The 24637-nt window shown below is 52.7% G+C and overlaps 3 protein-coding genes across 9 annotated transcripts in view; 1 reads left to right on the plus strand and 2 right to left on the minus strand.

Annotated features, from left to right (window-relative positions):
- Positions 1-2994: 2994 nt before the first annotated feature.
- Positions 2995-11356, minus strand: CPT1B (carnitine palmitoyltransferase 1B). Of its 3 annotated transcripts, none has more exons than XM_027070332.2 (19): positions 10716-11356; positions 10389-10548; positions 9876-10015; positions 9401-9578; positions 9075-9176; positions 8752-8889; positions 8576-8653; positions 7694-7801; positions 7535-7619; positions 6777-6972; positions 6258-6443; positions 6066-6171; positions 5865-5981; positions 5337-5501; positions 5122-5256; positions 4870-5022; positions 4186-4299; positions 3482-3574; positions 2995-3335 (listed from the first exon to the last, which is right to left on the minus strand). In XM_027070332.2, the coding sequence occupies exons 2-19, from the start codon at positions 10527-10529 to the stop codon at positions 3252-3254; spliced, it is 2319 nt and encodes a 772-aa protein (XP_026926133.1). In that variant the 5' UTR covers positions 10530-10548; positions 10716-11356; the 3' UTR covers positions 2995-3251. The 3 variants fall into 3 exon arrangements, with proteins under 3 accessions (XP_026926133.1, XP_014941422.1, XP_053055573.1); XM_015085936.3 differs by having other exon boundaries at positions 10966-11355; XM_053199598.1 differs by lacking the exons at positions 10389-10548; positions 10716-11356 and having other exon boundaries at positions 9876-10380.
- Positions 11357-11602: 246 nt separating this feature from the next.
- Positions 11603-14981, minus strand: CHKB (choline kinase beta). Of its 2 annotated transcripts, XM_053199599.1 has the most exons (12): positions 14644-14981; positions 14346-14454; positions 14012-14125; positions 13665-13798; positions 13285-13380; positions 13057-13115; positions 12889-12970; positions 12654-12762; positions 12412-12515; positions 12046-12127; positions 11779-11891; positions 11603-11705 (listed from the first exon to the last, which is right to left on the minus strand). In XM_053199599.1, exons 1-11 carry the CDS (start codon positions 14979-14981, stop codon positions 11817-11819), a joined length of 1302 nt encoding a protein of 433 aa, XP_053055574.1. In that variant the 3' UTR covers positions 11603-11705; positions 11779-11816. The 2 variants fall into 2 exon arrangements, with proteins under 2 accessions (XP_053055574.1, XP_026926142.1); XM_027070341.2 differs by lacking the exons at positions 11603-11705; positions 13285-13380 and having other exon boundaries at positions 11713-11891.
- A 131-nt stretch (positions 14982-15112) lies between these two features.
- Positions 15113-24637, plus strand: part of MAPK8IP2 (mitogen-activated protein kinase 8 interacting protein 2) — a 28927-nt gene continuing 19402 nt past the window's right edge. For 2 of the 4 annotated variants that reach the window (XM_053199595.1, XM_053199596.1), the window contains exons 1-2: positions 15117-15253; positions 16896-17106. The gene's annotated coding sequence lies outside the window, so the exon portion shown is untranslated. Of the gene's footprint in view, positions 15254-16895; positions 17107-24637 lie in introns of all 4 variants that reach the window. The other 2 variants (XM_027070331.2, XM_053199597.1) reach the window with 2 other exon arrangements.

Genomic DNA, 24637 nt, shown 5'->3' on the forward strand with positions numbered 1-24637 from the left:
CATTACCAGGCCAGATCCGTAAAAGCTTCCCACGAGTGATACTTTCTCTCTCTTCCCCGTGTACCTGCTGGATGTTGATGTCCAAGGCAACTTGGGACCTACTTGAGGAAGGCAGGGCTTCTGTCAGCATGCCTTTGAATAATGGTATGGAGCTGAGTCTCCATCTCAGCCAACTGAACAAGAACTAAATTTCCCTTGGGTTAAACCATGAAGATGTCAGGATTTATCTGTTATGGCTGCTAGCCTTTACTAGTGCAGATCTGTAAACCTATGAGAGACAAGTAGCTTGTTCAGGTTTGATGGGTTGTCACCAGAGGTTTATATCTTGGTTTACCACTATGGTTTCTCCTCTTACTTATTTTAACCAAGAACAAATCAGATAAAAAAAAAAAACTTTGGATTTCAACATTAATTAAAAGCCAGCTTTTTGGAGACCCTGCTTACTGATCTCCCAGAGCTGGGTGAACTGATGAGCCCAGACACCTGCCAAAACCCAGACACCTACCCAAGGTAGGTTACACAGATGCCCAGAGTGGCAGAGGTCTGTGAAGATATTTTTGGAAGACCAAGAAAACTCTGAAATGGAACGTAACATTTTGTGAGCTTAGATTTAGTTTTATAAGCTTCTCACTGAGACTCAAAGGAGGTTAGGAGTCTCTGCTCTGGGAATCCTCTCATGTGCTCTTAGGGTTTTAATGATCTTCAAAGTTGTTCTCAGGAGCCTACATCTACTTAGCTTTCAAGTTATATTTTGAAGAGTCTGAGACATTTTCACGAATACTGCCTATAGGCACATCAAACTCAACATTTAAAATTCTCATCCAATATCCCAATCACCCAAAGCAGAAAATATGAATATCTTTGGTGCCTCCCTATCAGGTTTTTCAGACCTTCAACATTCTCAGTTTCCTGAGACTCCCTTCTTTAGTCTAAGTCCTGCCATTTCTCCCAACCCCGCCCCCCCCCCCCCCAAGAGCAGTAATGACAGGTCTCCTTTCTGTCCTTACCAGCCCCTACTTTGTTATTTTTTTTTAAAGAATTAAAAAAAAAAGTTTATTTATTGAATTTATTTATTTATTTTTGAGAGAGGCGGGGAGAGGGGCAGAGAGGGAGGGAGGGAGGGAGAGAGAGAGAGAGAGAGAGAGAGAATCCCAAGCAGTCTCCACAGTGTCAGCAAGGAGCCCGATGTGGGGCTCAAACTCACAAACCATGAGATCATGACCTGAGCTGAAACCAATAGTTAAATGCTTAACTGACTGAGCTACCCAGGCACCCATATTTATTTATTTTGAAAGACAGAGCATGAGTATGGGAGGGGCAGAGAGAGAGGGAATCCCAAGCTGACTCCACACTGTCAGCACAGAACCTGATATGTGGCTCGAACCCATGAACCATGAGATCATGATCTGAGTTGAAATCAAGAGTCAGATGCTCAACTGAGTCGAGTCAGGTGCACAACCCCCCGCCCCCCGCCGTTGGTTCTAATGTCATTTAGGTTGGCCATGATGATCCCGTTAAAATTTAGGGCAGGTTATATCACCCTCTGCTCAAACCTCAACGTCTTCCCCCATCATTCAGGGAAACCAGAGTCTGGCACAGTCCACCTGTCCCCCCCCGGCTCCGCCCCCCCACTAATTTTGTGCCAGCCACAGACCGTCCAGTACTGTTCCTGCATTGCAGCAGGCAATGCTTCCACCTTGAAGCTTTGGCTCTTGCTGTCCACTCTGCCAGGTATCTGCTGCCCTTGCATGCTCATTTCCTTCAGGTCTGAGTCCAATGGCCCCGTTCCGGAAGGCCTCCCTGTGCAACCCCATCTGAAATTGCCACCCACCACTCGGCGCTCCCTCCCCTTACTTTTCTCCTTAGCACTTATTACTATTTGACTTACTATATAATTTACTCATTCTTCTTCGTTAATGCTTGCCTCCCCACTAGACTCTAAGCCCCAGAGGGAGGGACTGTTTTGGCCAGTTTTATTCACAGCTGTATCCCAGTGCCTAGCCCACAGTAGCACTCAATAAGTACTTACTAAGTGAATTATTCCAAAAGCCTCCTGGTTTCCCTGCCAGCCACTCCGTCCCCTGATCCATGCCTGTCTCACCTAATAGTGAATTCCACATAGATTGGTGCCTTGTTCACCACTGAACCCCCAGCACAGAGCTCGACAAACAGAGCTTCATGAGAGAAGGCCCAGGATTATGTCTAATTCATTTCTGGGCTCTTTTTTTTTTTTTTTTTTTTTTTTTGAGACAGACAGAGCATGAGCAGGGGAGGGGCAGAGAGAGGGAAACACAAAATCCAAAGCAGGCTCCAGGCTCTGAACCGTCAGCACAGAGCCCAATGTGGGGCTCGAACCCACGAACCATGAGGTCGTGACCTGAGCCAAAGTCAGATGCTTAACCAACTGAGCCTCCCAGGTGCCCCTTCATTTCTGGGTTCTTAGCACCAAGCATAGGGCTGAGATCCAGATTCATTCTAGTATGCAGTGATAGTGCTGTCTACTTATACTTTCCAAACAAATTATTTTTTGTTTACTCCTGATGTTAATTTAATGTAAAGGCCAACCTGAGGGAAGGAGCATGTGTTGCTCCAGATTATAGTGTGTGCCGTCTCACAGACATGGCCACTTGGCACCTTGACCTCGGGCCTGAGGTTACAGCCCCTCCCTTTGGCCAGGAGGAGGCCAAGGGCCTCCACAGGGCTGTGCAGGGGTGCAGAGGGCATGACTATTCATGGAGGAGGCAGGTGGGCCCCACTCTCTGGTTGGCAAACAGAAGTGGCCCCAGGGACCAGGTGAAGGTTCTAAAGCGAGAATTTATTCCAAGTGCACATGTGAGTGTGGACAGCGGTGACCTCAGGAGAGACACGCATTTCAAAGTAGGTCGTATGCCTCTCAGTCTCCCAGCCCCAGCTCCCCACCCTGCCACTTCTCTGGTCTGGACTTGGGCAGGGGAGGGCCTCATAGTCCCCAGCAAAACAAAGGTACCTGAGAGCTAAGAGAAAATTACACAGCCTTATCTTTATTAGTATCTAGCAAGAAAAAGAAAATCAAAATCCCCTCCCTGCTCCAACCCCACCTTCACCACCTGGGCCCTCAGCCAGCAGCATCTATCTGCCTGGAAAGTGCCGGCTGCCAGAACTGTCCTTGGAGCCTGGACACCTGTGCAAGGCCACCCTGTGCCTGTGAGCCGACCACAGGCCCCTCCCTCCACAACGTGGGGATGAAAGGGCAGCTGGCATTTCTCCAGCTCTCAGCTGTCAGCCTTGGGAACTTGGAAAAGATCAGCGATGTCCAGCAGAGCCTGGCGGATGTGGTTCCCAAAGCGCTGGGCATTCTGTGGGAGCCAAGAGCTCAGACCAACCTTCAGGTGAACCCCTGTCCCTCTGCCCCTAAAACTGAGGACTCTTCCCCCACCCTGCCCAGACAGGGCCCCAGGTGGCATCCCCTCCTCAGGCCTGCGCAGGAACTGGGGAGACTCACTGTCTCTGAGCTTGAAAACTTGCTGGAGATGTGGAAGAAGATGGTGTTTTCGCCCGCAATCATGTAGGAAACCCCATAGCCATCATCTGCCACCTGAGGGCAGCACGAGAGTAAAGAACAAGTAAACCAAACTTTGTGGATCTGAAAGCCAAGCTGACTTCATGCTTGTTCTCCCCACAATATTCCCAGGAAGGGGCCCCACCCCAGATGCTGCGTTTTTCCTGAGGTCAGGAACACCCCCAGGAAAAAGCGTGAAAACCAAGGGGCTCTGCCTGATGCAGCTCCAGACACTACCAGGAACCCAGGACCTTGTGTTTCTTTCAGGAGGCTCAATATCACCGCTTCTCTCCGGGGGGGGGGGGGGGGGGGTGTGGGGGGGGGGGTGACAGACAAACTAGCCCACTTGAACTTCTCAGTGGGAGGCCTGGGCTGTCTCTGGGAAGCACACACTTCAGAGGAGGAAACCAGCCCTGGGTGTGGTCATGCTGCAGCTGGGAGTATTGAGGAGTGTTGGCCTGGGTGGGCCCCAGGCACCCGTCTTCTGTCTTCTGTCTTCAGGTCAGGCCCATAGCTACTCATGCTGTTTCCATGCAGGGCAAGCCCCGGGGCCATGCTCCCACCTCTGGTCTGACTTCAAGACTGCACTCTCCACTGAAACCCCTGGGGCCCAGTCCTGCTCATCGTCCCCTTTCAAGGGCACTTACAGGGCCAAAGCCACCACCGGCGCCCAAGTGATTCGGGTACTGCTCTGGGTCAAACATACGGATCTGGAATTGAGCGATCTGGCTGGTGGAGAGGCGCCAGGGTTCTGAGAGCACCTGCAACAAGGGGGCCCCAGCAGTGAGACACCATGCACGGAGCGCCATGCACCGAGCATGCACCTGCTGACAGGTGGTGCCTTAGCACCAGTACGAGTGACGCTGCCCCTCGCCCGCCCTGCCAGTCTGTTCTCAGCCATGTCAGCATCTGCACAAAACCCTTAAGGCCCCATGTGACCTAACTGTCCCCTGGGCCTCCTCTCCTACCAGCCTATCCCTTCCTTGGTTCTGCTCCCTCCCCTCCTGCTGTTCGTTGCACACCCACACCCCTGCCTCAGTGTCTGGGCACCGGAGGTTCCTCTGCCTGGGTATTCTGCCCACCCTGATACTGCAGCCTCTACGCTTTCCTCACAAGTGCTGTCACCACCTGACACTCTCATGAGAACACCAGCTCCGTGAGGGGAGGTTCCCACTCAGAGCCAGGACCACAAGCCTGGATGGGCTGTAGAGTGGGAAAGCCAGCCCCAGCCCTCGAGGGCAGCTTCTGGGGAGCTGGCCAGAAAGAAAACAGGCCAAGCCCCCCCAGGAGAGGGCATGGGGACAGAGGACACACCCACCAACAATGCTGACCTCAGCCAGGAAAGGGGAGCTGACCCCCAGGTACTTGGAGACCACGTAAAGGCAGAAGAGGTGCCTGTCTATCCCAGCCCCTGTCATGGCCAGGCGGTACATATTCTGGTGTTTCTTGGAAGCTTTCCGGAAGAGATCTTGGAGATCTGCTTTCTGGGGAGCAGAAGTGGAGCAGTGAAGAGTAGCCCTGACCCCAAGGTGGGCAGAAGGTAGAGGGGTCACCTCACAGTGTGGCTGGTCGGGGAGGCTCACCATGTGGGACCCCTTCACCATAGCCTGAACAAAGGCTGTGGACTCGCTGGTACAGGAACGTACAGTCTCGGTCCGTCCCTCTCGGAACATTCTAGTCATGGAAGCTTCATAGGTCAGGCAGAACTTGCCCCTGTCCTGAGGAGCAGAGAGGGGTGAATCTGGCAGGTGAGTCTGGTGCCACCCTGCTCCCCTCAGCGGCCCTGCGGGGCTCCTACCCGGAAGTGGGCCAGCTGCAGGGCAATCTGCACAAAGGCGTCAGGGCTGGTCCGACACTTCTTGATGAGGCCTTTGCCAAATGGCAAGAACTGGAAGCAATACAGCTCCACATCGTCTGCCAGCGCTGTGGCCACCTGGTAGGAGCTCTCGATGACCGCCTGGCACTGCCAAGACATGGAAGGGTCAGCTGGGGGCAGAGCTCTCTAAGCAGGACTCCAGGGTCACATCTGGGAGGCCTGAAGTTTAGGTGATAGATGAAAAGCGGGGCTGGGCAGGTCTCGGTGCACCTTCTCCGTCTTCAGACACAAAGGGCAACCTGGGGGCAGCAGCCACCAGAGGTCAGGTAGGGCTTTGTGGGAAGAGGGAGGCACTAACAGGTGATCCACGGATGACTCTCACACCTCACATCTTTCTCTAACCACCATATGGACTCTGAGAAGCTCCTGTCCCTCCCCCGAGAGCATCCCAGGTACTTGTCATACTTGTCACTCTCACAAGCCCGTCCCTGTTCCTTCGCAGCGGCACACCTGCTCGGGAATGTCCCACTGCAGCCGCTGGGGAGCTGCAAGCATGGGGTTCGGTTTGCCCAGGCAGTGGCCAGTCTCCGTGTAGCCCAGGTGGAAGGTGTCAGTGCCTAGGACAAACTGCAGGGAGAAGGTCAGGCTGAGAGACCACCCACGTGTCCCGCACCCAGCCTGCCCTACAGGATGCCTGTCAGGGCCCGTTACCTCCCAGAGGTGCCCTATGATAGGGGCGTCTGCCCACGCGTGTTCCGTGTTGAGGCCCAGCTGGCCATTCTTGAAGGCAATGATAGTAAAAGACTTGTCGAACCACCTGCAGGAAAGGAGGCAGGCAATGAGCGGAGCACACCGAGATGGACGGAGAGGCGGGGGGCCTGCACCGGGGCTGGGGTGCCGCACCTGTTGTAGCAGTTGCCGTGAAGTAGGGCCTTGCCATAGAGGCTGAGGCTGGCCTCATCTTCAGGGTCGTAGTGGGGAGACTCCTCGTCCAGGGCCACAAAGAAAGCAGCGCGCTCGATGGCGTCTAGAGCAGTCTTGTTCTTGCCGGAGCTGAAGAAAGCCTGGCGTGCCTGTGCCCACTCCACTCTGGGGGCATAAGGGCAGGGTGAGAGCTGGAGACACTGTGGGTGGCAGAGAAGGGCACCTCCCAGGACCCAGCAGGGCCCAGAGCTGGGGGTACCAGCCTCTCCTGGAAGGCGTCCTTGTCCTCCACACACTCCCACCTGGCCATCACCGAGCTGGATGTGGCTGGAGATGCAGTGGGTTACAGCCACTGACCAGCAGTGCCCCTCGCCACAGAGGGTCCTGCTGTGGACAGAGGATGCCATGCCAGCACTTCCCTCCCTCAGTCATGCCTCTGGCCCCAAGTTCCAGGGCGGCGCTCAGGGCCAAGCCCCTCCCCTCGTGGGGCCCTGATACCTTCCCCCCGCAGTGAGGGCTGCCAGCTTCTCCTCCCCAGGCTGAGGTGGGGAGGGGTCATCCAGGATCCTCTGGAACTGCATCTCCAGGTCACAAGGCTTGAGCAGGTGCGAGCCCTCGTAGAGCCACACCTTGAAGAAGCGGCCCTTGTGGTAGACGGCCACGTGCCTGCTGTCGGAGAGGTGCTGTAGCAGGTCTGCAGCGGAAGTGGGCAGGAAGGCTGAGGCAGTGTGGCATGGCATGCCTTGCTCCCACTCCACCTGCTCTGTACGTTGCCAGCTGGGCTTTCCTTCCCCGGGGGGGAGGGGGGTGCTGGGGTGGAGGGGGCCTGCACTGAACCAGGCCCTATGCTGGTTGCCTCCACACCTCTTGTTTAAGGCCAACACCCTGTGAAGCACTTCACAGGGCAGGAAGCCCACACACTGCCCCAGGGTCTGCGAGCAGCCTTCTGGTCCTACAGGCTCCATGAAGGGCTCACGGAAGGCTCCGCCCCCCTGCTGCTCCTTCCTCAGACTACCTTCCCCTGGCCTGTGAAGCCCGGACAGGACAGGAGGGGCTCTGTTTTGGGCCCGCAGGGTCCCAGCACTAGCATCATGCCTGTGAATAGTAGAGTCACAATTACATGACCCTGAGACACCCAGGATGCTTGGTGATGGATGAGCAGGTGGTAGGGTGACCAGCCATGGCAGGCCCAGAGCTGGGCGGGAGGGAACTCCGTCTGGATGGTCCCACCACGGGCTCCTGGTTGTGGCCAGTACCTGTCTCCTTGCCTGGGATCCGGGTGGTGTTGAACATCCTCTCCATCTGGTAGGAGCACATGGGCACGATGCCCAGTGCCATCACCTGGGAGGAAGGCCCAGCATGGCTCAGACTCAGGCCTCCTTTCCCTGTCATGCCCTCAACCCAACACAACTCACAGGCTTGATCTCTTCACGGTCCAGTTTACGACGATACATGATCATAGCGTGGACGATGTTTCCCAGGCGGGCTGCCTGTATGTCTGTGTTCTTGATGAGCACAAAGTCCTACAGAGAGAGGACAGAGCTTGCAGGTGGTGTGACAAATGTGCACAGGTCACCTGGGTCTCCCTGCCTAAGAACAGGGTGTCTTGACCCCTTCCCCCAGTCCATCCTGCACATTCGGTCGGGGTGCACTGCCAGAGATGAAATGCGTAACTGATCACGTAACCCCTCTGCCCAGCCTGAATCTTTGATCTGCTTTTCCATAATCTATTTTTGTTCGTATTTTGTTTATTTTGCATCGAAAAAGAAGTTCCCACCACTAAAAAACAGTTTGAAACCTCTGGTGTGGACAAGCTATATATAAACTGTGAGGAGGACAGTTTTGTGGAGGAGGGGATTCACAGTGTGTTTTGGACAGTGGGAGAGGAGATAGAGGCATGCTGCATGGACCTGTGGCTGGGCGGTGGGGGGACCCTGGTGGCTGCGCACAAGCATGTGCTGGGGGTGGGGGGCTGGCCATGGGAGGGTCAGAGACCAACAGTGACCTCCTGAGCTCTCAGAGAAGCTGCTCTGGGTCCACATGGTGACACAAAAGGGAGGCAAGATGAAGGAGATTCCCTGGGGATGGTGTTAGGAGAGCTGGGAACATGCGGCTGGGAGGCCAGCAAGGGAACCAAGGCAGGAAGTGACGGAGCCTGGGGACTCTGAGACTGACAGCGTCAGGCTGTGTGGCTACCCAGTTCTCTAGATCCTCGGTATTTCTGCAGCCCTGAAGCTGCTTCCTGACTGTTCCTCCAGGACCTCCCCCATCTTCCCTGTCCCCGAATTCTCTCGCACCATGACATAGTAGTTGCTGTTCACCACGAGGGGGGCCCTGCTGCGCAGATACACGTACTCTTCCCACCAGTCACTCACCTGCAGGAGGGAGGGAGCAGTGAGGGCTGGGGCAGAGGGCAGGGGACAGATCCCCCTGACACAAGCGGAGGTGAGGGTAAGCCCGGGAGGGGACTCACATAGTTAGTTGCCCACCATGACTTGAGGACCAGGTACTTCTGCAGCCTGGGAGCAGTCTTGTCCTGGAATTCTTTGGCCAGCGTCTCCATTCGGTAATATTCCTCATCATCCAGCAAGGGCCGCACAGACTCCAGGTACTGTCCAGCCAAATTATTGTCAGTGTGGGGGCCAAACAGCAACAACCACCTCTGTCCCGACCCTCTTCCAACCCAGCCCCATTGCTCTAAACCGCGCTCTTTGCAGGGGACAGTTCCTTATGTTTGCAGAAGTCCTCTGGGTCCAGCCTAGCCTGCACATTGGGATGTCTGACTCAGGCCCTCACCCGGTGAATTGTGGCTGGCACACTGGGCACAGGAAGCTTGGGCAGGGATGTCTGGAAGCTGTAGAGCATGGGCCGCCGGCTGGACAGAAGGCGGACACAGAACTGGGCGTACAGAGCACAGAGTGTTTCTGGTGAGAACCAGGGGAAATAATGGAAACAAACTAGCAAACACTTGAGGACTTGGGCCCCCGACCCTCAGAACCAGGACAAACCTATGCACCAGGCACCAGTGCCCTGTCTGCCTCTCCCCTCCAAGTTAGAACCCCAAATGAGGCCCCCAGGGTCTCAAACCAGATGCCTGAACCCCTCCCCTGGCTTCTGCTCACAGCCCAGACTTTGGTGAAGTGGCTGGTCTGGCCGTGCATCTCAAACATCCAGCCATGGTAGGAAAGAAGCATTTTCAGGGTTTGGCGGAAGAAGAAGATGCCCATCATCCAGACCCCCGTGGAGAAGATAGCCATGCTGAGAAGTGCCCGGGTCTGTGGGGTCCGGTAGGGGCCACATCTGTCAGAGAAGGGAGAGGGCTGCAGGGGGTCCACTTGAGGCCAGCCTTGGGGAAATTCTGACTCTGAAGTTTTGATGGTACAAACCATCTTGGGGGAGGTGCTGAAGAATAACATTCCTGGGCACACTCGTGTCTGAATGCATAACATACAAACTTACGAATGTGGGACTCTGGTGATGGCAGCCCCCAGGGAGGGCTGCCCTAGGACCTCCAATGGCTACTGTCCTGCATCTGCCCAGCTCAGGAACCCTGGCCTTAGAGCCTGCCCGGCCCTCTCTCATAGCCCTGCTTCTCACCCCTCAGGGAGGCATCTCTGGATACAGCAGATGAGTCCCATGGAGATGTCCACTTTGCAGTAGGAAGAACCCACGGTTGCCATGACGACGACCAGCCAGCTGGTGGGGCTGCCAGGGTACACACCCCTAAGGATACCATTCTGTGGGGCAGAAACAAGCACACTTACAGCAGGAGTGACGGCGGTGAGCAGGCACCTGTGGGGTCCCGGGTCTCTCACCTGTTGTGTTCTTCTTCCTCCCTCATGTCTGGTCTTCCCCTTCTCCACACTCCCACACCTGCAGCACCCCATTACTCACTGTGTCCCTCTGCCACTCCTTGTATGCCCATCTCCCCGCCACACCTTGAGCGCCGCTCTGGTTTCTGGACTGCTAGAACCTGTCACCCAGCAGTACTGCCAGCCAAGGTGGGGGTGGAGGATCTTAACAAAGGGGCAGCAGCTGACACCTGGCCTCTGTCTCCGGGAGGACTCTATTCTGCACTTGCTGGAAGAAGCCAGAACCACCTGCGCCCACCTTGATGCGAATCAGGCGTTTCTTCCAGGAGTTGATCCCAGACAGGTAGACGTGTTTCAGGGCCTCCCGACTGAGCCGGAAGTCGACCCCATCTGGGGTCACCGTGAACTGGAAGGCCACGGCCTGGTGCGCTTCCGCCATCCTGGAGGTTGGTCGTCACCTGGGAGGGGGCAGGAGGGTGCGCGGGCGGGCTCAGGCTGACCCCGCCCCCGGCCGCCCTCTGCGCGGAGGCCCCCTCCCTCCGCCCCCGGCCGGGCCGCGCCCCCGCCCGCACCGCGCTGGCGGCCGTCCCCCGCCCTTCCGCTTCGCACGGCCCCGCAGCCTGACCAACGGCCGCGGAACCCTCGCGCCCGCGTTCCGGGCAGGGTCCGTCACGGTGGTGCAGGGGTCGAGCCGTAAAATCTGCAGAATGGCTGCCTCGGGGTGGGGGCGAGACGCAGAGTTGGTCTGGAGCAAGGCCGGGTCTGGGCACTCCCAGCCCCGCCTGGGAGGGACCCCGGCGCCGTCCTGGTCCCCTGCTCTGCTCTGGGACTCTGAGCCGGACCGGTGGCCCTGTGTTGCCCCCCACTCCACTCACGGGTTGGGTTCGCTCCTGTCAGCGTGTGGGGCGAGTAGCTCTGGCCCGTGTCCCCACGTCCTTCAGGCCTGGCCATCCCCGCCCCGCCCTCACCGGGAACCTGACACCCACTCCCAAATTTGGGTTGAGAAAACAGATGTGGGGCGGCAACCAGAATCCCCTTCCCTCTGTGGTGGGAATCAGGAGTGGGGGCGGTCCCGGTTTCTGCAAGCTGAGATTACTCAGAGGTCTGGTAACCTGGGGGGGCCTAAAGGGTCTCACGTGAGGATGGTAGCATTAGAGCTAAAAATAGCCGAATGTAGGGAAAAGGTCATCCATGTGTCAGCTGTGCTGCCTGTCCCCTACTCTCCAGTGCTCAGGGTTGGGCAGCCCCACCCCAGGGCCCTCTTTGTACCCCCATTACTCCCCAGTCCCCCACCCCAGTGTCTCTAGTGTGCATCACTTCTAAGCTGGAGCCAGGGAGAGAGAGGGCCAGGGGCTCCATTTGGCAGAGTGGACCCTTAACGACTCTCAAGCCCAGAGCACCAAACAGCCATGCTTTTCAGAAAGGGAAAGTGAGGTTCAGAGCCACGGTCACTTTGTCACCCTGTGTGCATTCCTTGGTTGGTACTTTGTGCTGCAGAGCTAGGACAGGGTGTGAAGGAAGAAGCTTGTTTATTCTCTTAAGGTGCACAGCCCAGGGGTTCCCTCCCACCATCTTCCAGCTGTGGGGAGAGGTCAGCCTCCTCAACCCCAATCTCACTCCAGGGCTCAGCCCAGTTCCCAGAGCCCCTCCCCACCCTTTGCCCCTCCCTCCAAGGTCCTGCCCTGGAGACTCCAGGAGAAATCTGGCGGTTGGGGGCTGTGGAGAGTCAGGATGAGGGCTGGAAGCTGCTCAGCTGTCCCTTCTGCTGGAAGTAGAACTGGAACCGAGACTGGGCGTACTCCTGGGGGGAGAACCCACCCCACAGACTTGTGAGAAGGGTGGGTCAGGCACACCCAGCCCCCCACCAAGTCTACCCACAGACTTCCTGGAGAGCACATGGCCCCTGATGCACCCCACCTCCCGTCACACCTAACCTGCCCACCTGGGTTACTCACCAGGTAACCAAATTCTATGGTGGACATAGATGCCTGGAGGATAGACCAGAGACCCCAAAAGAAATGGGATGCCAGAGCATACCTAAGGGGGGCAGGAGAAACAGAGGGGTTCAGAGCGTACTTGGTATTACCTGGATCCTATCCCTGAGGTTGGTCAGGCCCCAGAGCTCCAACTTCTCCCCCACTGCCCTAACCCCAACCCTGTCCTGTCACCACTCTCCATCAGCCTCATCTGCACTCTCTGCCCCCACCAGGCACTGGCACCTTACCTGCAATCCTGTGAGTCGGCCCACCTGCCTGCCTCCTTCCTCAGCCCCCTTTCCTCTGCACCCTGCTCTACCCCTGCTCCCACCCATCCTTCCTCACCGATTAGCCTCTACCAGCAAATCTTCTTCCAGTTTCCTCTGCTCCTCTTGGGAGATGGTCTCACCTTTCTTGACCTCTGCTAGGTAATGGCGAATAAAATGGAGCTGAGATCAACAGACAAGAGTCAGGAAATGAGACTGGAGCCTTTCCCAGCGAACATCCTTTCTTGATATTCTTTTCAGACATCACCTTCCTCGTCCCTCATAGGCCAGGTCCCGCTCCCCAGCCTCTGGTCAACATACCTGCTGCCCCCGGGTGGGGTAGTCTGCAGGCTGTGCTTTGTAGAAAGGCCACTCGTCGTGAGTATAATCATAAACCCACTCACAAAAATGGTTCCCAATGTCAAAGCCCCTGGGAGAAAAAGGTAGACACTCAGTCCCCAAATACCCTGGGTGGCTGGGATGCAGAGAGAAGGCCTAGTCTGTTTTCCAGAGTGCTTGGAAGCAGACCCATGGAGACTATTCTCTTAACCCTCACCTGTAGTTGTAACTACTGTACTCAAAGTCGACCAGCATCAGTCTGTCGGTGTTTTCTGGCTCTGAGAGCAACAAGATGTTCCCTGGGAGAAGGGGTGCAGTTCTGGTCACTCCAGGGTTCTCTGGCCCCCCTCACCTTAGGTTAGGAGACTCAGATGCTTTCTCCTACCTTCCTGGATGTCATTGTGACAGAAGACCACTGGTGATGGGGTAGAGTCTAGCAATTTCCTGCAGGGAAACAGGGGCATGGGTCCTGAGTAGGAGTGGCCAGAGGAGGGTGAGTCACCCTCGTGGGCCAGGCCCTGACCCAGCCCTCAGTAAATCCTGGGAAGGACCCCATTCGGTACCCGGAACTGCCTCCTGTGCTATTCTGTTCTCCTGCCCTGCCTTCCCTCACCTGAGGTTACCCATCTCATCCTTCAGGCTGTACATCTCCAGCAGGTTCATCTGTGGGAGGCCAGTGTGGGGCAGGTCCTGGATCTGCTTTAGGTACCTGAAGCCCAAAGAGTAAGATATGCTCGCTGTGATCCCTCCCTACCTCCCTATCTACCTTTTTCCTAGCACTGTATGACTTGTCTGATGGATTTTTCTGACTTGTCTGCATTATTTGGAAGCTTGTTCTGGGAGAGACCATACTAGACGACACTGGGATGCGTCATCCGCTCAGCTGGAGGACTGGACAGTCATGGACACATTCAGTTGCAGCCCAGGGTAGTACCTGCCAGCAGTAGGGTTCAGACCAGGTGTGCAGGAGCCCCGAGGAGGCTCCTGACTCACCGTTCCATGGTTCCAAACAGCCAGTGGGGCTCCTTAGTGAACGGCATCTCCATGCCATGGAACCGGGCCATCTTCGTGGCGATTTCTGCTGACAACACCGGCTCTCGAAGCTCACACGTTTTCAGTGGCCGGCTCTGCACCCAGGAACCTATCAGGGTGGTGAGGGGGCTGGGGCAGGAGGGGGAAGGGGTAGGGGAATGGGTGGGTGAGGGGGGGGGGGGAAGTCAGGGTCTTGGGGAAAATGCCCTACCTGGGGTAAGGGGTGTGAAGGCACGCACTGGAAAGGGGAACAGGGGCTGGGGGGAAGGAGGTGCCTCAGGGAGGTCAGGGCCGGGCTGGGCTCATACTGGGATGTACTGTTCCAGCCGGCCCTCTGGAAAGACTCCATAGAGCTGGGGCCCCAGCGACCGCTCCGCCAGGATGGCGAACATCACACTTTCAAGGACCAAGGAATCCACGCCCTGAAGAAAGACGGACAACAAAGCGGGCAGAGCGGTGCTAACACCGGAGGCTCTGCTTTCCCCTCCCATCACCGCTTCACTTCCCGCTCTACAGCCCGCAGGCTCCAGACCCCGGCGTGGCTACGGTAATTTACAAGCTGCTTAGCCCCCCCCCCCCCCCTCCCCGCTTGCTGGGAGGTCCTAATGCCACTGGCCGCTGCGGCCCACACTCCCTCCTCACCTGAAGGATGGCCCCGTACAGTCGCAGCAGCACCTCGCGGGGCTCCTTGCCGACGCTGGGCAGGTGGTCCGGCAGCGAGCAGCGGAAGAGCAGGTTACTGAGGCCTCCGCTGCAGACCCACACCGGGGTGCGCTCAGCCCGCGGTCGGCCGCCCCCGTCCCGGACCCCCACCCCACTCCCGCCGGGCTTCCCCCGCGTCCGCCCCCGGCCAGGCCGGCCCCGCCCCCGTCCCCGCGCGCGCGCGAGGCCGCCGAAACGCGGTGTCCTGAGGGCCCGAGCTCGACCCCTGACCTCCCACCTCACAGGGTCAACCCTCAGCTGTTCGGGCCGCACTCGGCGCCAGGCCCCGCCCAAGTACTCCCGGCAGCACTGGTAGGCTCGGCGCTCGGCGTCACGCGATAGCGACGAGCTGCGCCGCCGGCTCGGGGCCGCGTCCAGGCACTGAGACTGCAGCAAGCCGTCCTTAGCCAGGCTGCCGCCAACAGCCCCGCCTCCGACCACAGCTGTCCCCTCGGCAGCCATGGCGCGCCTGGGCCAAGCCCAAAGTCCAGTCGCGCTCAGCCCCCTTCGGGCAGACTCGGCTCCTTCCGGCTGCGCTCGGGTCTGCTTCCGGCTAGCCTGCTCTTCTCCGGTCATACTCGGGTCTCTCCGGCTCTTTTCGGCTCTCTGCGGCGGCGCTCGGCTCTTTCCGTGACCCTGGTCGCCTACCTATTCCGAAAGCCAAAGCCTGCGTGCTCGGGGAGCGTCCCGCCCCTGCTCCGGGCGAAGACCAATGACCTCTCTCTCTGGGCGGGGCCGCTGAAAAGACAGGCAGCTGTTTGGCCTGCGGCCGGAGCCGAGGAAACGACGGGGGCCGACCAGAAGTGTCTTGAGCAGCTGGTCGCGCTGCCCTGTGGCGCGTCGCGAAGGTGGGTCACGTGGGCGGGGCGGTGTGTCCTCAGGCAGCGAGCGAGCTATTCCGCTGGCGGGAGTGGGGTGGGCCGGGTGCTAAAGGGCAGGTGTACTCAGGGAGGTGCCGGTGAACGGAGATGTGCCTTCGCCAGCCTCGGGGAGCGGACGGGGCAGCGCAGGCGGCGGCGGCCACTCGCTGGATAGGTTTGCGCCCCAACCCCTCCCCTGGGGAAGTCGAGCAAGCATTGAGCGCCCGATCCTGAGTGTGGGTCCCACCTGGAGGGGGAGACGGTGTGTGTGACTCCCCTCCATGGAGTAGAGAGTGTGGGGGCACGTGGTAGGTGCCGAATAAACATTTGTTGAGTGAATGAGAGTTTGGGACCCTTGGGACAATTCTGATGACTCCAGGTGCCTTCCATCCCTAATCACAGCTAAGCCTGTCCTGTAAGTTGAAGCGCACCTCTGAGGAATCTCTTGTCGTGCTTGAAACCAATGTCTTCATGCCCGACTCCACTACCCTTGCCTCCAGACCTAGGCCAGTTAGAACATCAAATCCAGGGGAAGGCACACCTTGGAGCAAACACCTGGTGCTGTATAACGTCTCCTTGGCCCACCTTGGCAGTTTGAGGACCGATCAGACTCACCCCACCTTGGTGGGGTCCCACCTAAAATACACAACCTCCTGCATTTCTGCTTCTGCTGCAGACTGGAGTGGCAACCAGAATGACTTGACCCTAGGGATCTGTGGCCATGCATGTTGGACCATAGTGTTCTTTGGGATAAAATAGATAGGCAGCTGACTAGAGTGTTAATTGATTTGAATAACCAGAAAGAAACAAAGAATTTGTGACCAGAAGGCAGATGTCAGTTGCTGCTGTGGAAATCAGGATCCCTCACTCCGTTTAAATCTGAGCCAGTTCTGAGACCTGGAGTCCACTGGTTGAAAGGGAGGCTTGGTCCTTCAAGGAAGGATCCTGTGATGCCACTGAAAGCATATGAAAAAAAAAAAAAAGTCCTCTAATCCTTCCCCAGAGGAACCTAGAGCCACTTAACAAATAATTTGCTTTGGGAAAGGGACTATCCAGACCTTTCAAGAGCTGTTAGATACAGGATCTGAGACACTTGTGCCAAGGTACCTGAAGCATCATGAAACACTGGTTAGAGTAGGGACTATGGAAGCCACATAATAAATGGAATCCTGACCCAAGTCCTGTGGTTACTTTTTTGGTCCCAGTACATCTTGGGATAATTATACCTAGCAGTGGGCAGAGCCTATACATTGATCCCTGACCTGTGGAATCAGAATCGAGGATGAGCAAAGTGAAGCCACTGAAACTACCCCCACACTGACTCTCACGTCCTCTAGAACACTGTAGCAAGATTCTTGCCCGAAGAGTCGTGACACCGAGGCTTTTCTTTCCAGGAAGCAACTTTATTCCTGCCGGCACCGCTCAGTTGGGTTCGTACCCAAAGAACTGAGCCCTGAATGCCTCGTGGTGTAGTTTTTTAAATATATATATTTTTTACCTCTTTGTGTCCCATATATGGTAACACACAAACATGTAGTCTGATTAAGTGGTCTCATGTTACAAGATCACAACGGATGTTGTCACGTATGCGTATAGCCAGGTTGCCTTGAGGTTTTTTTTCTTTCCATAGGGAGGGGACCCTACCACAATACTAAAGCAGAAACGTGCTGCATTCCTGGTGGGACTGCAGAGATTTGTCACTCTCAAAGACATAAAGTGGTGATGCCCGTTATATCTTAAGTATGTATGGCCCCTGCAGAATCTGGGTGGATTCAAGTAAATGGTGGTGAGCCACCACAAACTTAGCCAAGTAGTACCCCCAATCACAGCAGCTGTGTCAGGTGAGATATTTTTACTGGAACCAATTCATGCACCGCTGGCACTTAGTAATGCAATTCTCAATTTGGTGAACATTCTTTTCAATTTCCAGTAGTAAAGAGTAAATTCCCAAAAGCGTCTCACGTTTTTATAGGAGGAACAGCTGAACATATTCATTGTCTTACTTCAAGCTGGTTTTAACTTTCCTGCTCTCCGTCACAATTAATCCGTTGAGCTCTCGATCATCCAGACATTCCACATAACACTGATGACATCGTGCTAAGTGGACATGGTGAAGAAGGAAGTGACAAGTATTCTGTCCTTGATAAAACAATGCGTGGCAGAGGATGAGAGAGAAACCCTCAGAAGTTGTGAGGCTGGGGCGCCTGGGTGGCTCAGTTTGTTAAGCATCTGACTCTAGGTTTCGACTCAGGTCATGATCTGACAGATTTGTGAGTTCGAGCCCCGCCTCAGTCTCCTGTGCTGACAGCACAGAGCCTGCTTGGGATTCTCTCTTTCCCCCTCTCTCCGCCCCTCCCCCCACTCACTCTCTGTGTCTCTGAAGTAAATAAATAAATAGAAACTTAAAAGAAGTTGTGGAGCCTGTCATCAGTGAAGTTTTCAGGATGCACTGTTGTAGGGCGAGCCAGGGTATCACCTCTAAGATGAGGAGAAGTTGTATCTTGCAACCCTGTCACAAAGAAGGACGCATAGTACTTGGTGCACCTCTGGGTTTTGGAGTTGGCGTGTACCATACTTGGGAATACTATTCTGACCCATTTGTTGGGTGACTTGAAAAACTGTCAGTTTAGAGTGGAGTCCAGAACAAAGGAGGGCTCTGCTGATCCAGATTGGAGGATGGGTTCCCCTGCCACTTAGCAGAACCGGTGAGTTAGTGTTGGGTTTATTTGTGGTGAGTAGCGACCCTATATGGCACCTTTGGCACGCTCCCACAGATTTGTAGTGCGTACGCAGGGTTTTGAAGCAAAGCCGTGCCTGCTGCAGTAGAGAACTACTCACCACTTGAAAGAAGCTTCTGGCACACTGCTGGACCCAAGTAGAGACTTAGCGCCTGATTATGGGGCACCAAATGACCATGTGACCAAAACTGCCTGTCCTGAGCTAGATCTTGACAGATCCATGAAGCCAATGGGTTGGGTAGGTTCAGCAGCAATTCATTGCACAAAAAGAATTGGATCCAAGCTTGTTCAGAAAGCACCAGTCATTTACAGGAAGAGATGGCTGTGGCCCCCATGTCTCTGTGGCACTGATGCCTCTATCTTAGAAGACAGGAAGAAAAATTCAGATCTGAATCACTGCTGCACTACAGCCCCATTCAAAGTGGCTCTAAAGGAAAGTAATGGGGGGAAATCCTCTAGAGGGCAGAGCTTCGAGCAGTACACTTGGATATCTACTTTGTAGGGAGGGAGTGGGGTGGACAGAGTAGTGGCCTAAAGAAAGAATGCACATGAAGTTCTGAGTGGTGACAGATGTCTTGCTGGTTGGAAAGAGCAAGAGGGGAATGTTGGAGACAAGGAATTCTGGAAAAGAAGACGAGCCTATGAAGTTGTCACAAATGTGTGCATCTTTGTGCCTCATATTAATACTCACTGCAGAGGGGTCACTGAATGACAAAGTGGATGGATAGATGTCATCCAGCCTGTGTTCTTGGCTACCCTTGTGCTTAAATGGTGGGCCTGTGAATGGAGTTGCTATGTTGGCAGGAGTGCAAGTTATGTCCACTAACATGGGCTCTCTCTTATCGAGGCTTATTTAATTATTACTGAATTATTATTACTAATGGTCACTGAATTTCTGACCTCTTAGCAGCCAGTATCAGTGCTGAGCCCCAATATGGCACCGTCCCTAGATGACTCAGTGACAAGTTGGTTTTGGCAGATCCTTGCCACCCAGGAGACGGCATTGATTCATCCTTATTGGAACTGACACCTGCTCTGGCTGTGGGTTTGCTTCCCTATATCCACATATCCACATATCCACATATCCATGTAGCCACATAGCCACACAGCCATGTATCCACATATCCACACACCCACACACCCACACATCCACACATCCACAGTATCTCAGAGTAACGTCCCTATCCAGGAGCTTAGAGAATACTGGATTTACTAACATAGGATCATGTATAACATTATCTTGGGCCAAGAAACTCATTTCGCAGTGAAAGAGATACAATGATGTATGAATGGCCATGGGAGCCACCGTTTCTCTAATATCCTGCATTGTCCACAAGCAGCCCATCGAGTAGAGAGATAGAATGACATCTTTCTAGCAAAGGTCCTAGCTCTGGACAGTACCTTAAGGAGTTCAGATACATACACTGAATCACAGCCCAGTATATGGTGCTATCCCCCAGTAGATGCAATATAGGAATCCAGGAACAAAGACACAGGTCTAAGAACCCATGGGTTGGGATATCTTTCATCACCATGCTCAGTGATCCAGAGCATCGGGATCCTTTCATCATCCAAAGATGATCCTTTCGTCATCCAAAGCTCAGTTTGTAGAATTTGCACATTCTGTCTCTGCAAAATTAATCTCTGCTGTTCCCACGTAGAGAACGTTTATTTCTATGAGGGGACTCCACTGGTTCCAGGGAAGGACACCCACACAGAGCCTCAGTCTGAAAATCCTATAGGGTCATTTTGAGCTCCTCATGCTTGTGAACCAGCAGGCAAAGAAGGAGTGGATAATTGATCCTGATGATTATGAGGAGATAGGGTTACTGCTACTTAGGGGGCCTTCAAGAGTTTGTCTGGTACTTTGAGGATTTACTTTGGGGTCTGGTTGCTTCCATGCCAAGTGATAACAGTGAAAAGACATTTTCAGCAGCCTCAGCCTGCCAAGGGCAAGGGAACCAAGGGCTCAGAACCCCCAGGAATGAACGACTGCGTGACTTCATCAAATGCTGGCTGAGGGTGAGGGAAGTCTAGAATAGGCAGAGAAGGGAGATAATAATGAGTATGAGTTATAGCCTTAGGAGCAGCTGCAATAGTATGGACTATTTTTGTTCTGTTAAGGCTTTTGTAGAGGTTGTGACCAGCCTTCACCTCAAAGAATCATGACAGATTGGACTTAATGTGGTGCGTGGGTAGATCTGAGGGCTGTAAGGGCTGGTGTCTTGACTAATGCCCTCAGCACACCTTTAATTACAGTGGGTTTACAGAGATGCCTCCCTGGCACCTGCTGTATATCTACACTTTCTGCCGGAGCCCTTCTCTGACACCACAGGAGCCCACCTGACCTGCTTAGCAGCACAGCCCAGTCTCTAGAGGTAACCCTAGGGGCTGGGGACAGAAGGCAGTGGGTGAATAATTGGAGAATCCTAGGAGACATTCTGGACACTTCTCAGGAGGTCCTAGTGAAGTCAAGGTTGTTAGCCAGAGCATTGACCTCAGGAACACTATGTTTTGATTCCTCCTTTCCTGTCTCACTCACCCCCTCCCTCACTTTCATTTCATGGCATCACTTCCTGAGCAAACCACTTATACCCAAGTCTCCGCCTTAGGCTCTGCTTTCGGAAGAACCCAAACAAAGACACACAATAAAAGAACAGAGATTTTTGCCAATTTATATCCACAAAAAAATACTGGAGAATATGTGTGGGAATGGATTACAAGGATACAAAGCCAAGAACGAATTGTAGATTAGTTCAAATTTATCGACATGGGTGTACTTACTCCAAACAGATTCTGGATTCAGTGTTTGGGCTAAAGCCCTGGGATAAGTTGTAGCTGTGCTTAGTTGGCTGAGTGGAGCCTGGACTCATTGGCAGCCTGCACTGTGAGAAGGTGAGAATGTGCTGGAACAGACTTGTTATGTATCTAATGGCCGCCAGTCTCCCCTCTCTGTTTCTCTTCATTAATCCATTATGTTGATTTGAAAATATGTTAGATTATGTCATGAATTTCTTTTCAAGATGGTGAAGGGCTGTAAAATATTTGATTATGTGTCGGGTCTGTTGGGTCTGTGAACCCTAACTGGTCTCATTTGTGCCCATGACTCAATTGGCATCTATATGCTTGTGCTTCAATAGCAGCTGGCCTCAGCTTAATATTCTCGGGTCACCGTTAGTTTCCTAGTGCCACTGTAACAAATTACCACAACCTTGGTGATTTAAAACAACAGAAATGTACTCTCTCACAGTCCTGGAGGCCAGAAGTTTGAAATCAGGGTCACTGGGCTGAGATCAAGGTGGCAGCAGAGCTGCTCTGAGGGAGAGTCCATTCCTTGCCTCTTCTGGCCTCTGGTGGCCACAGATGTTCCTCAGCATGTGGCTGCCCCACTCCAGGCTCTGCCTCCAGGGTCAACATCGCTTCCTCCTCGTCCGACTATGTGATCTCCTTCTGTTTTTCTGATAAGGAAACTTATGATCACATTAGGGCCAACTGGGTAATTCAGGATCATCTCCTCATCTCAAAATCTTTAATTTGATCACTTCTGTGAAGATCCTTTTTCCAAATAAGGTCACATTGACAGGTTCTGGGTTAGGATGTGGATGTCCATTGGGACATGGTTTTCTCAGCCCCCCACAGTACTTTCCCTCAGAGCTCCCAGCTCTTTGCTTCATACGACTCCAGTATTGGATATTACAGTTGAAAAGGGCAATAGTTTTTCTCCCTTGAACATGGTTTCATTTTTTTTTTTTTTTGCCTGTATACTTGAAGTATGTTATGTTCACGCTGAATGGATCTTTTACTTATGTATAATTTTGAAACATCATTCATCCATCGGTTATTTGGAAAATATTGGCTCACTAAGTTACATAGATCTTCCAAATTTGGACACATTTTATTATATATTATCAAAAAATATTTAAGCATTGGGAAACTTTAAGCTCATGGTGATAGACACAGGTTTTCCAAAATTCTAATTTTTGCTTAAAAGCTCAAAAAATTTTTTTAAGTTTATTTATTTATTTTGAGAGAGAGAGAGAACATGTGTGAGCAGGGATGGGGCAGAGAGAGAGAGAGAGAGAGAGAGAGAGAGAGAGAGAGAATCCCAAGCAGGTTCTGCACTGTCAGTGCAGATGCTAATGTGTCACTGTATGTCACAAACTGTGAGATCATGACCTGAGCCAAAATTGAGGTCAGATGCTTAATGTACCAGACCAGCCAGGTGCCCCATAAAAACTCAAATTTTATCAAATACTATCAGTTCTTTTCCTTGAAGTGACATGCTACATTATTCATTTTTGAGAAAGTGTCTTCCAGATACCCAAGTGAGAATAAACACAGTTTAGGGGCTCAACACGACGTGGGGCTCGAACTCACAACCATGAGATCATGACCTGAGCTGAGTGAGATCAAGCGTCAGATGCTTAACCAACTGGGCCATCCAGGTGCCCCATTTGTCCATTTTCTTTTAAGTAAAAATGGTGTTTCATGAAAAACGTGATGCGTTCAGCAGCCCAGATAAACAATGATGTAAAGTAGCTATGACACGATTGTACTTTAGTATGTAGTCCTTTATGCCATCTCCCTGAATATTAAGAATTGGTAAGTGTCAAGACAATAAAATTAAATTTTTTTATTGCTTAATCAACAAAATTATTTTTTTTAAAGTTTATTAATTTTGAGAGAGAGAGAGTGAGTGGGGGAGGAGCAGAGAGAGAGAGGGAGACAGAAAATCCCAAGCAGGCTCCACACTGTGGGGCTCGAACTCAGGAACCATGAGATCATGACCCGAGCCAAAACCAAGAGTCAGACGCTTAACCGACTGAGCCACCCAGGTGCCCCATTAATCAACAAAATTCCTAAGTGAAACTGCTTTTTCCTCCCTTCGACCTCTGACCATAGTGAAGAATTCAGTGATTACTGTTACAGTTTGGTACCCCAGCTTTGATTTATGCTACCTAACCATTGCTTTTGCACAATAAATGCGAATGCCAGCACAGTGGAAAGACACGTCACGTCTTAGTGTTATAAAGATAATTTGGGCCTTGTTGACCTTTAGAAACTCCAGGGTCCACGGACCGTATTTTGAGAAGCACTGTAATAGTATATCATAGGGACCATAGGATATGTGTATTTTCAGTTTTACTAAGTATTGCTAAACTTCTCCCCAAATTGATTATCCCACTTTATGCTCTGTAGCAATTAAAATACTGTTTGGCCATGAATCACAAAGACCCAGGATAACAGTGTCTTAAGTAAAAGGGAAATTTTAGTGTTGCTGTGTGTGGTTGAACACACAGAATACACTTAGTGGGGTCCCTGGAATCACACAGTACACGACATGTACAATTTTATGCAGTTTACATAATATAATTTTATTTATCTCATGTAAGAGTTTAGAGGTAGCCGTCCCTGGGCTTGAATGGTGGCTCTATTCCATGAAGTCTGTAAAGATCTAGGTTTCTTTTATTTTCTTCTGCCTTTATGTCCTCCATTCCCAAGGTTACTTCATGATCCAAGATGACTGCTCCAACAAGTGCTTCCATTTTTAGCCAGCAAGGATAAGGATGGGCACAAATGCCTCATGCCAGTGATCTCCTAAGGGAAATACCTGGATGCTGCCCTGTGCCACTAGTGCAAGGGGGACTGAAATACGTATTTATTTTGGAAGGCTAAATGGCTGACTGAAAATCAGGGATTCTAAAATCATAGAGGAACAGGAGAAGAGATATTGGGGGACAATTGGCAGTTTCTGCTGCAGTACTCTCTTTTGGCCATTCTTGTTATCTGTGCACTCTGCTGTATCTGGAACAAGCTCACTTCATCCCTAAGGGAGACCATTTGTAACAGTTCCAACAGTTGCAGCTGGGCTGAGCAGCATCCAGCTCACAGTTTAGGTTCTCTGAGTTATGTACAGTTTGTTCAAAAGGGTCTGATGTAGATTCTTGTGGTCCAGTGATTTAAAAATGAAATGATATGTTATTTGTTCTCCCAACATAATCAATGTACAGTAGTTTATAAATTTAGTGATTTATAAACTGAAAAATATTTTATGTGTCCCAAATATGCAATGAGAGAGTAAGAATAGGATAAAAGGTAAAACCTCTATTTAGAAAAGGCAACATGGGAAATATATCAGTCTATGGTCTGTGGCAATTTCCAAATCCTATTAAGCATGAATAATGAAGACCTCTACCCTGGAAGAAGAGAAAGTTACTTGTTTTGAAAGCTCCCAGCTCTGTCCTTTAGGGTTCTTCCTTGGTTTATGCTTCATGTTCACATCTGGAGAGGGCACTGAAGAGTATTCTCTTGTATACTACACAGCAGGCTGCTTGTGTAGAATAACTTGGGGGAGGGACCCTATCGAAGATTTCTGGAACTCTTTCTCTGAGTTGATCCTCTCTCTCTCTGTCTGAAAATTCCAAATACCTTGGCCTCTGCAAGCTCTAACTCTGTCTTTTAAACTCATCATGACTGCCACACTCTGATTTCTGGAAGTTCCTGCAGTCCAGAAGTTCCTCTCTGTGGAAAATGAGGGCAATCATAGGCTTTATGTCATTGATTCCCTTAGGGAACACAGTCCTGTGCTGTCCTTTGTCCAATGTCTGAAAATAGTTGCTCCCTATATTTTGTT

This window comes from Acinonyx jubatus, chromosome B4, assembly GCF_027475565.1.
Source record: "Acinonyx jubatus isolate Ajub_Pintada_27869175 chromosome B4, VMU_Ajub_asm_v1.0, whole genome shotgun sequence".
Lineage (NCBI taxonomy): Eukaryota > Metazoa > Chordata > Mammalia > Carnivora > Felidae > Acinonyx > Acinonyx jubatus.

Coding starts and splice junctions, on each gene's coding strand:
- CPT1B (XM_053199598.1), bottom strand. CDS start 10,165: ATGGGGTGCTGCAGGTGTGGGAGTGTGGAGAAGGGGAAGACCAGACAT. Junction 9,177..9,400: donor ACTTCACCAAAGTCTGGGCT/GTGAGCAGAAGC, acceptor CTGTACGCCCAG/TTCTGTGTCCGCCTTCTGTC. Junction 8,890..9,074: donor TGCCAGCCACAATTCACCGG/GTGAGGGCCTGA, acceptor TTGGCTGGACAG/TACCTGGAGTCTGTGCGGCC.
- CHKB (XM_053199599.1), bottom strand. CDS start 14,981: ATGACCGGAGAAGAGCAGGCTAGCCGGAAGCAGACCCGAGCGCAGCCG. Junction 14,126..14,345: donor TGTACGGGGCCATCCTTCAG/GTGAGGAGGGAG, acceptor GTCTTTCTTCAG/GGCGTGGATTCCTTGGTCCT. Junction 13,381..13,664: donor CTGTTTGGAACCATGGAACG/GTGAGTCAGGAG, acceptor TTTGGGCTTCAG/GTACCTAAAGCAGATCCAGG.